At 37.7% G+C, this 11,515-nt stretch overlaps 1 protein-coding gene across 2 annotated transcripts; it reads left to right on the top strand.

The window, feature by feature from the left end:
* Positions 1-139: 139 nt before the first annotated feature.
* ALKBH7 (alkB homolog 7, RNA demethylase) lies at positions 140-10,981 on the top strand. Of its 2 annotated transcripts, XR_004594249.2 has the most exons (5): positions 140-1,255; positions 3,998-4,171; positions 8,416-8,540; positions 9,607-9,878; positions 9,968-10,981. XR_004594249.2 is itself a non-coding variant. In XM_034434428.2 (4 exons), exons 1-4 carry the CDS (start codon positions 980-982, stop codon positions 9,740-9,742), a joined length of 711 nt encoding a protein of 236 aa, XP_034290319.1. In that variant the 5' UTR covers positions 140-979; the 3' UTR covers positions 9,743-10,981. The 2 variants fall into 2 exon arrangements, 1 of the variants encoding a protein (XP_034290319.1); XM_034434428.2 differs by having other exon boundaries at positions 9,607-10,981.
* The last annotated feature ends 534 nt before the right edge of the window (positions 10,982-11,515 follow it).

Below are 11,515 nucleotides of genomic sequence, written 5' to 3'. Positions count from 1 at the left end.
ACAAACAAAATATATAAATGGGCAAAAGAAGCTAATTGCAAAATCCTTGCAATCCAATATACAGCTTGAATCTCTGCTCCTCCCACAAAATAAGACTGCACAGAAGAGATGATCATCCATGGCTTAATTAACCTTTTTTTTTTTTTACTGAACCCAATTAATGGCTTAACACAGTAGGCTAAAATGACACTGCCCAGTTTACAGTTAAGTGTATCATGAACATATCTGTAAGGTGGCTCTTATAATACTGGATAAGTACAGGTATTTCTCAATTTACAACAGTTCACTTAGTGACCATTCAAAGTTATAATGGCACTGAAAAAAGTGACATTATTTTTCACACTTATGACCTTTGCAGCATCCCCATGGTCTCTACATTCAGATGCTTGACAACTGAACTGTAAATTGACGATTTCAGTATCTTGGAATCAAGTGATCTCCTTTTGACAAGCAAAGTCAATGGAGAAGCCAGATTCACCTAACAACCTTGTCACTAAGTTAACAACTGCAGTGATTCACTTAACAAATGTGGCAAGAAAAGTCATAAAACGGGGCAAAACTCCCTTAACTAATTTCTCATTTAGCGACATAAATTTTAGGCTCAATCATGATCGTTAAGTTGAGGACTACCTCTATGCAATTTGATACAAGCCACATTTAGTCGACAGTGAAGGCTAGCATATCCCACATGTTCTTTTCAGTCCCAGAAAGCTAGCAATGATTTACCAAGACCTCTAATTGTTCTAGGTGCCAGGTTGACTAGGCCAAGTATCGTCTTTAATGTGTGATACGTAAACACAATCACAGATAAGTTTGCAGCCTGTCTTCTGAGTCCAGGTAGAAAAGGCACCTTGAAGGACGTTTTCCACCACGCGGGATCCTTTGCTTGTCTGCCGAAGCAGAACGTCAGTATGCAAATGAACGGAGTTCGGCCCATCATGCACCGCGGGCGCTTTAATTTCTCAACGCTCTACCTGCGATGCCGTCGCGCGGTCAGATTGCCGGGCGACGGTTGCTGCGGCTTCTATGGCGACCCGCGCCATCGCCTCGGGCCTTCTGCGCGGCGGAGGAGGCGCAGCTGAGGCCATGGCCGGCCGAGGTCCGTGCGTCGAGCGAGGCTCTCTGGCGAAAGCTGCAGGCCGGCGGCGCTTCGGTGACGCGGGACTTCATTAGCGAGGAAGAGGAGGCGTTGCTGGCCCAGGAGCTGGAACCGCAGCTGCGCCGTCACCGCTATCAAGACGAGCATTGGGACGGGGTGGGTGGCTCTGCGTGGCTTCCAGGGAAACTCCGTGGGCTCCGATATTGAAGCCGAAGTGTAGTTGACTTAATGTTTTGTGCGAGCCTCCTTACTGGCCTTTGCGCCGTTCAGGATTGGAGTGGCTTATTCAACAAACCAGTTATCGGAGTGAACCTAAGCATATAAGGCGTTTCAGGCTTCCTGGTTTAGAACATATTTGGAGAGACCAATTAGACTTAATGGATCTTATTAAAGATGCCTATGGGTTCCCAACCAACCACACGTTGCGGGCTTCCACGACATAACTAATAAACCATAAACAATCCTCTTGGACTACTTTGCCCAATGCATTAGGTTAAAATAATGCTAGCTAGTTTGTAGTTTATTGTGTCTTGTACAGACAACGAATATTGGGTGTTTGTTGTCACAAGATGGGAAGATGGGCATTCTAGTTTTTGTAAGATTATGGGACAATATTACTGTGTGGAACAACATAAGTATAAAGGAGATATCATGCCCCCCCCTTTTATAAACAGTATGCTTTGTATCTCAAATGTGATACAAACAGTAGTATTCTACTATTATATAGCCATTCTAGCCTGATACTGTTTTTACTTGTTTCTTTTCTGACTGGAAATGGTAGGGTTGAGTTTGAAGAGATCTGTAGCCTGGCCATGTATACTTCCTCTGAATTTTGATTTCTTGCATTCATCCTCTGCCCAAGAGCTGCTGATACTGGCTGCTCCTTGGTGAAGCTACTGTGAAAGCTATTTGCTTTGATGGCAATATGCTAACAAGTATGTCTTTGATGCTGGTTGTTGAGATGGTACAGCAGGAAACTATATGCATATCTTGTGGGATTCTCAAGGGTTCCTGAGGTTATAGTACTAGGAAACTGCACTCAACATTCTGTAAGTTTTTAATTTTGCCTGGGTTAATGTTTCCTTATTATTTGTGACTTGAGACATAGACAATATAAATAATAGTTTACTGAAGGTTCAGTCATTCAGAATAATGATAAATACATCCAGTTCAGATGTTGTGCTGTTCATGGATTAGAAATATAAGTATCAACTGAAAGAAGGTGGGATATGGGAAGATCCAACATATTAGCTATTGTACCCAATCTTGCCTATATGATAAGTTTCTTCGTTGCTTGATTAGTGATGGATAAAATTATATACTTTTCATTTAAATGTCCTTTTTAATGAATTTGGCTCAGGTGTTTAATTGCCATTCATTTGTAAACGAGCATATGTTAAGTCTGAATAGAATTTTAACTTGATGAAGTATTTTCATCCTACTTTAATGATTATTTCAGATATACTTTTTATGTGAAGTACAGGTAGTCCTCCACTTACAACAGTTCATTTAGTGACCATTCAAAGTTACAGTGGCACTGAAAAAAGTGACATAACCGTTTTTCACACTTATGACAATTGCAGCATCTGCCTGGTCACAACATTTATATTCGGTTGCTTGACTCACATTTATGACAGTTGCAGTGTCCCGGGGTCATATGATCACCTTCTGACAACAAAGTCAATGGGGAAAGCAGATTCACTTAACAACCATGTTACTAATTTAACGAATACAGTGATTCAATTAACAAATTTCTCACTTAGCAACATAAATTTTGGGCTCAATTGTGGTCATAAATCGAGGGTTACCTGTATTTGGAAGATACAAATTGAGCAATTTTATACAAACTATTAAATAAAATAGATCTGGGCTATATCTTAATGGCGTGAACTAGCTCTTTACTAATAAATCAGGATGTGAATATTAAATCTAAATCTTGTATTAAATCTAAATTCCTTTATTGGAAATTTATTGCTTTAATGTTAATTTGCAAATAAGTACGTACAGATCATTTTTAAAATTTGTATTCTCCTTCTTTCTCTTATCTCCTACCCATCTTTTCTCTTCACAATAAAAACAGCTTTTTTAAATGGTTCAGTAATACATAATTATGTACTGTAATTCTTTATTGTAATGCTGTGTTCATTTCTTACCAACCATATATTTGTTGGTATTTGTTTGGTCGGTTTAAAACAAAACCTGATAGCTTTGGGGCAGTTTATTTCTATAGCAGGGATTATTCTTTTCTATATTCCCCAAACTACTGGCTAAAGATCAAATAAAACTTGGTTCATGGAAAAGCCCAGTCCTTGACTGAGTCCACACATGCTAAATTATATTTAGAAATAGTTTAATGAAAAAGCTGTAGTTGTCTGGGTTCATATTACATAATATGACCAAATATTAACTAAATAATCATATTAACTAAAGCTAAACCACAGTATAGTGGGATGGGGGACCCTATAATGTTATAGGAACACTTATCAAATTGTTCCCATTCCACAGCCTTCTTTAGAAGAAGATGGTACCATGTTCTCAAACTGATTACCCAGAATTTGATTATGAGCTGTTTCAACTGAAATATGTATGTGAGGCAATGTAAAAAGGTTATCTATGACATTTGGTGTTTTATCACAGTGATTAGCATGAGATTCTGTAGTCATTACAGGAGTGCATATATATATGGGTGATCAAACTTGTGGATGGCTATCTCATTTTCTTTCTAGATATTTTTTTTTAAATTTGATTTATATGCCGCCCTTCTCCGGAGACTCAGGGCGGCTTACAATGCGTTAAGCAATAGCCTTCATACTTTTGTATATTTATACAAAGTCAGCTTATTGCCCCCACAACTGGGTCCTCATTTAACCTATTCATTCCATCTCTTCATTCCTGTAGGCTATTCATAAGTATCGGGAGACAGAAAAATCATACTGGAGCAAAGAATGTCATGAGATCTTACAACGAGTCCGGAATGCTGCTTTCCCCCCAGGAGTGCCACAGCTCGCTCAAGTCCATGTTCTGGATTTGGATAAAAGTGGCCACATAAAGCCTCATGTAGACAGTGTCAAGGTAAGTTAGCATAGAATCTATAGATGACTAGAAAGTGTTCTTTTGTACCGTATTTTCCGGCGTATAAGACGACTGGGCGTATAAGATGACCCCCGAATTTTCCTGTTAAAATATGGGGTTTGGGCTATACTCATCGTATAAGACTACCCCTCTTCCAACACACACCAAATAAAAATTAAAAAACATCAACTGGCTCACCCACAATGTAAAAGCAGCTGTGCTAGACCCAAAATGGCCCCTGAAACAAGCAGGAACCACACACAGCCACAAAAAGCCCCAAAAAACAATTTTCACACTTTACACACACACAACACAACTGGCTCACCCACAATGTAAAAGCAGCTGTGCTAGACCCAAAATGGCCCCTGCAACAAGCAGGAACCTCACACAGCCACAAAAAGCCCAAAAAAACAACGTTCACACTTTACACACACAAAATTCCACATACAGCTTTGTGAGATTTTGTGTGTTTGTGTAGTTAGAGTGAAACACCACAGAAACACACTAAATCTCAGAAAGCTGCTCAAAAATATATATATATATTATATGAAAACTAAATTTAAAACTTCCTAAACTTTAAATGGCTAGGTCTAAAAAAGAACAACTAAAAAAACCCCAATTAACTATTTTTTTTAAAGTTCCCAAAGGGGAAAAAAACTTACCCAATAGAACAGGGGTCTCCAACCTTGGCAACTTTAAGACTTGTAGACTTCAACTCCCAGAATTCCTCAGCCAGCTTTGTTTTGCTGGCTGAGGAATTCTGGGAGTTGAAGTCCACAACTCCTGCCTGCATGATTGCAGGCAGGGAGTGGCTTGCTGATGGAATGGATTCAGGCAAGCGAAGCAAGGCAAGCGTTGCGATTAGCAGCTAAGGTAAGCAAGCTGGAGGGGGAAAACTTTTTTCCTTTTACAGGGCTCTGGGCTCTGGCGATCCCAGCTGAGTTGCCTGATTAGCAGGCAACTCAGCTGGGATCGTCAGAGCTTGGATCGCCAGAGCCATTTAAGGCTCGTCAGAGTCTTTCGGGCTGGTCTGCCTGGTTACAGGAGAACGACACCCGGCGTATAAGACAACCCCCGACTTTTGAGAAGATTTTCATGTGTTAAAAAGTCTTATACGCCGGAAAATACGGTAGTTTTTCTGGTAGTTTCATAGAATTGCATGATGGACCTTGGAGGAAGACTTGATAAGTTGTTGCACATACAATAAAATCTTTTTATTGCAATTTATTTCAAATGACTTTTTTTAATACTATTCCTGTGAAATTTGGTTTTGTTCTTTAACTTGTTGATTGTTAAGAAAAATTTCTCATTGGGAAAAGGTGAATCTGTTACTTTTGGGAAAGTTATATAATAAGAATGTTTTGGCTGAATTTCTGGAACTTCCTCCAATATTAAGGGTCAAACATTTTTTCTGTAACCCTAGTAGACTTCAGGATAAGCAAACCTGTTTCCCCAAGTTTCTGGGCTTTTTGTATCCTGCTGAAAAGCAACAACTCTGTGCTGCAATTTGGGAGACTCAAATAGCTATTTCTGCCTTATAAGGCGTCATCAGTGAGCCACACCCTCTTCTCAAGTATCCTCCCTAACATCAGTGGCTCACTGATGACGCCTTATAAGGCAGAAATAGCTATTTGAGTCTCCCAAATTGCAGCACAGAGTTGTTGCTTTTCAGCAGGATACAAAAAGCCCAGAAACTTGTGAATGAGATTTCACAGAACTAGGGCTGAAGAACAACTTAGCTTACATAGGTGGAACCTGGCTAGAAAGAATATGCATATACTGTATGTATGTATGTATGTATGTATGTATGTATGTATGTATGTGTATATATATATATATGTGTGTGTGTGTGTGTGTGTGTGTGTGTGTGTGTGTGTGTATAGTAAATATTTCGGGTTTCTTCCCGTGTAATTGTGGATATATCCCTAAAAGGGTAGAAGCGACGTTTCGGCAGAATCCCATCTGCCATCATCAGGCTTATGTCAGCAGTCATTTTGCACTTTGATGATGATGATGGCAGATGGGATTCTGCCGAAACGTCGCTTCTACCCTTTTAGGGATATATCCACAATTACACGGGAAGAAACCCGAAATATTAACTATACACACATACATACCCGTGAAAACTTACATAAACAATATACACACACACACACACACACACACACACACACACACACACAGTAGGCATCTGCCCTTTGAGAAATAATATTTAGCTGAAATGCCATTACTGCTGTTTTAATCCTAGTAGTCAATTCAGGACAGTGGTATAGACTTGCTGTCTTTATTCTGATGTCTTCTGGACGCATTGGACTTTAGTTCTTATAATCTCTGGCCAGCATCAATACAGCTTGACCTCATCAGTTTGGAAGATTGTTTTAGAAATTTGCTTACCAAAGGAAATGTGTATTTTAACCTAGATCAGAAAAACAAATGCAAAATGAAGGCGGCAGCAGCAGTTTTAGAAATTAATCAGATTAAGAAGAAGAGATCCCAGAAATGGGATATAGGTTGAAGAGATTATTCTTGAAGATAGTGCAAGAATCCATTAATTTTTAGCAATGTCCTTACATTCAGTTTGTCTGTGGAGATTCTCAAGTCATCCAGGTTTTCAAAGGCAACTGGGCTTTGTTTTTCCTTGAAGACATTTTGCTTCTCATCCAAGAAGTTTGTTCGATTTTGATTTGAATGGTGGAGGATGGAAGAATTTATATTCCTTGCAGTTGTCTGGTCATTAGCATTCTTTCTGAGGGTCATTGAGATCATTATTTGTGCCCAGAGTCATTAAAATGACTGTGTTGTAAATAGGAGATAGGTGTTGTTGTATCCCTCCTCCTCTGTTGAGAGAGGGCTGTTTAATCTTATTGTTTCAATCCAGCGGTCCTCTCATCTAGAATGCTGTCTTCAAAAGAGTGACTTTTGTCTTTATAACACAATCTTTTCAGCAGTTCCAAGAAGGTTCGCACTTTCCGACGTGCCCTAAAACCTTTCTGTTTCAACAAGCAGGGCTAGCATAAACATCTAAATTCTATGCCAAGGTCTTAGCAGATACACTAAGTTGACTCAATTTATTATTTACTGTTTAAAAAAAAAATTATTATATGTATATGAAATCTTATTCTGTTCACCGCCCTGAGTCCTTCGGGAGAAGGGCGGTATAGAAATTCAATAAATAATAATAATAATAATAATAATAATAATAATAATAATAATAATAATAATAATAAAGGTTCCACACCCATTTGTGTTATCCACAAGACCCTGAGGGCACAGATAAACCTCCAAGTGGCCTCAATGACTCTCAGTAAGAGTGCTAAAAACCAGATGACTGCAAGGAATATAAATCCTTCCATCCTCCACTATTCAGTCAGAACTGAAGAAGTGATGGAAAACAAAATGCTTTCAAGGAAAAACGAAGTCCAGTTGTCTTTTGAAAAAGCACCTTTGGAACTTAAATTCAGTTACCTTTTTAATGAGAAAAAACAGTTGGCTTTGTAACTATGTATGATGTACTTTTATCTTGTGGCTGTTCACCGCCCTGAGTCCTTCGGGAGTAGGGATGTATATAAATTAAATTAAATAAAAAAATAAATAATAAAAAAACTATATTCATGTATAATGTACTAGTGGCCCTTAGTTGTTAAGATAAAGTAGTAAATTTCTATGCAAAACAAATCCCTGAAATGCAATATTATCTCTGTAAGCAAGAAACGTTCAAGTTGGTAGTCTTTCTTATATTCCATATCTGTCTGTGTATCTATCTCTACAGAATTTAGTAATGTGAACTTCCATATGCAACTTCAATGTAGTCAATATTTTATAAACTTAAACAAATCTCATTGACAATTAGACTCATCTATTCCTTTGTGGATTTATTGGTTCCTATCCGAACATTGATTGTTCTGATAAGGAGATTGTTGTCTATCAAGTCTTCTTCCATAATAAATCAACTGTGCAGTCCTATATATACCTACACAGTAGTAAGCCCCATTTTTGACAGGATGACAATGTGATTCAGTCACTGGAAAAAGTCTGCTTCTGGTATTCATGTCATGAATCTGATGGCAAATCTTTCTACTCCACAGTGCCCTAATATTGTTTTTTTCCTAGGTAATAGAAAAAGAATGTCTGTGTCCAGTTGCAACATGAGACTCGGGGCAACATGATGCCCTAATATTAGTTAATAAGTGCTGGATAATTTGTATTATTCTAATCCCATAATGTTTATATTTCCTTTTGCTTAGTTCTGTGGCTGCACCATTGCAGGCCTGTCCCTCCTGTCCACAAGTGTAATGCACCTGGTTAGTCAGCAGAATCCACAGGACTGGCTGGATCTTCTGCTGGAGCGCCGATCTCTCTACATTCTTAGGTAATAAAAATTGCTTTGTTAAATAATCAGGTTAAGAGGCCATTTAGTCTAGCATCTTGTTTCCCAATAGTGACTAAGTAGATGCTTCTGTGATAGTGGTTTTCGGAGATACACTGTTTCTATATATGGAGTCCTGTGTAATTACTGTATTTAGTAGCCTTTGATAGACTAATTCTTTCATGATACCCTTCACCATCACTTTTTGGAATGTATTCTGTTCCCAGGGTCAGTCCTGGGCTCAATATATATTCTATGCTGCAACTACTAACATAAATTCTACCTTTTATTGGCTCAAAGAAATTCATTGAGCCATGCCTGTTTGTCCATAAGTTTGAGACGCACTGACATTAAGTAGACATTTCACTTAAGAATAATTTTCTATGACAGGTATGCAGCTTCATGAGTCTTGAGCTTGTACACTTCATATTTCCCTCCTCTATGGCTAAGAGAAGATTGGAAATGTCTATTTCTGTTGTTAATATATCATGGTACCCTGTTACATCAAAATATAACAAACACTGGTTTGTTAGAATAAAACAAAATCAAGTTGTAGTTTCACATTTGGGATTGTTCTGTCAGATTGCAGTTCCCTAACTTTGGAACGAATGAAAATCTGCTTTGTTTAATAAGGAGGAGTTTATATTGTTTCCCTGCAGGTGCTTGGTAGTTAAGACTTGTCCATGAAGTAGGAAATATCTACCCTGTTTTCCCCAAAGTAAGACATCCCCTGATAATAAGCCCAATCGGGCTTTTGAGCGCATGGCAATAAGGCCAAGTGCTTATTTTGGGGTTCAAAAAAAATATAAGACAGGATCTTATTCTCGGGGAAATATGTTAATTTGATTATAGCTTACAGAAATTAATGAGCAGCTATAGCTGTTCATATGCATGAAATAGTCTGGGTATTCACTGAGAACAGAACTAGAATTCTTTTAAGAATTCTGTTTCTGAATCATGAGTCATTTTTCCAAGCTCTTAATTGTGTATGGTGTCAATTGGGACAAAACTCTTTTCCAAGTTATGGTAACTTACTGATGTCTTCTCTAATGTTTTCTTTAAATAAAAGAGGGCCTGCTCGTTATGAATTCACTCATGAAATTCTTAAAGATGAGGAGTCCTTTTTTGATGGAAGAAAGGTCGCCAGGGAACGAAGGGTCTCTGTCATCTGTCGAAACCTGCCCTTACCAGCAGAACCATCCTAGAACTGCCAGGTGATACTGTGAAGGCTAACTGTTGCTGCCAGTGGAATTTAGTTTTTTTGTCTAATTGACATGGTGCTCTTTCTAAAGAAGTTACTTTGACCTACTGTTCCAGAGAGCTTTGGTTTTCTATCCAACGGTAAGCGATGGAACCTTTCCTCCATGCAGTAAAGGAAGCCTAAAAGTGTACATTGTCTAAGAAAGTGTTCTCCCTTTTGCACTTAACAGGTAGGAAGAAGGAAATCTGCAACAATTTGGCAAGTAGATCTAACGAAAATGAACCGCAACACTGTTAATCTCAGGGAATAAAATTCTTCTGTAATGTGTGTTCCTGCGAACATAGGTAGAGGTGAAATTAAGAATTGAAATGTAGGGGGGGGAAGGATATCAGTGTATTGTAGTTTTTAAATTATCCTTTAATTGCTTTTCCAGTTGCTGAACTATTGAACATTGTTCTCTTTTCTGCTCAGTATTAAAATTTATCACACATACTGAGACTCAAAATAGTGAACTTGGCAAAGCAGATAGACAGATGTTCTCCAATTCTTTCTATAAAAGAGATTGTCTGAAAAAGAGAATTACATCTTTGATGCTTGTAACCATCAAATATGTAGATGAGAGCAGGGCCTAAGCTAATTGCACCATTATTTCCTTATAAATATATTGCTAATTTTTCAGATGGTAAAAAAAGTATTTGAATTTTTAATTTTCTCACAATTGATGCTGCAACTGAATATGTTATCATTTCTGTGAATTAAATAATTTCAGAATGATTCTGATAGGTGTCATAAGCACAAGATTAGCTTTAACATGTATGTATCTAAAAATAAATAAATAAAAAAGCTAAATTGGAGTATCTCTAAATGAGGATTTCACTGTGGTGGGTATTCAGTGAGTGGGAATAGGATAAATTCCACATTTTGACTTGCAGCATCAAAATGCTGAAGAGAAAAGAGGTAAAATGTAGAAGTGGAAGACAAGTGAATAATCTTGATTATAAAAAAGGAACTATTGAGGAATGTGAAAATAGGTAGTACTTGTCTTTGAATAATTTGGGATGTGGTAAAATATGAAAAGTATAGGGCTGAATCCGTGATCTCCTATTGCTCAGGACTAGAATCCAGTTCTTTTTACAACCCAGAACACCTGACTCTGTATGGCCCTATCTCTTCTCTGTTGTTTTTTAAAATTATTATTCCCCTCTCCATTTCCTAAAAAAAATAAACCTCTTGAAACCCTAAATTATATCTCTGCAGTATTATTGAAAATCTCTGTGGTGCACCCTTATTTTGCTAAACAAAAAAATGGCTGAGATAGCTTTGTTGGGATTAATGAATGATATTTTGTTTTTAAAAAGAAGTATTATATGTCTTTTGCTAAAGATAAAAGCATGTGGCTTTAGTCTGACCTTGACTGCTTATTTTCATGATGTTTTGAGTGACTTAAAGTAATCAATATTAAGATGCAAATAACGCAAAAAAACCCCACACCTCCCAATGAATGTTCCTGACCCCAGAACCGGAGACACTGTTTTTCTCTTTGCTTTACTTTTACTTTATTGACACCAGTATGTACATATCAATCAATCATTCATAATGTAAGTTTGGAACGAATAACTTCAGCTTTCCAAGAGAAGAAATAGACAAATAAATTAAAAACAATAATAAGGGGCAGCTCTAATTGGGAAGGAACATGCAGATGCCAGACCCTCCTTGAATTCAGGAAAGAAAGAAATTAGAAATAACCCATAAATATTTTGAATGGTTGCCTGAGCCT

This window comes from Pantherophis guttatus, chromosome 2 (genome assembly GCF_059756535.1).
Source record: "Pantherophis guttatus breed Tessera chromosome 2, ASM5975653v1, whole genome shotgun sequence".
NCBI classification, from domain to species: Eukaryota; Metazoa; Chordata; class Lepidosauria; order Squamata; family Colubridae; genus Pantherophis; species Pantherophis guttatus.
Note: the sequence above shows the minus strand (reverse complement) of the source record. Positions and strands in the feature narration are given on the sequence as shown.

Coding starts and splice junctions, on each gene's coding strand:
- ALKBH7 (XM_034434428.2), top strand. CDS start 980: ATGCCGTCGCGCGGTCAGATTGCCGGGCGACGGTTGCTGCGGCTTCTA. Junction 4,172..8,415: donor CTCATGTAGACAGTGTCAAG/GTAAGTTAGCAT, acceptor CCTTTTGCTTAG/TTCTGTGGCTGCACCATTGC. Junction 8,541..9,606: donor CGATCTCTCTACATTCTTAG/GTAATAAAAATT, acceptor TTTAAATAAAAG/AGGGCCTGCTCGTTATGAAT.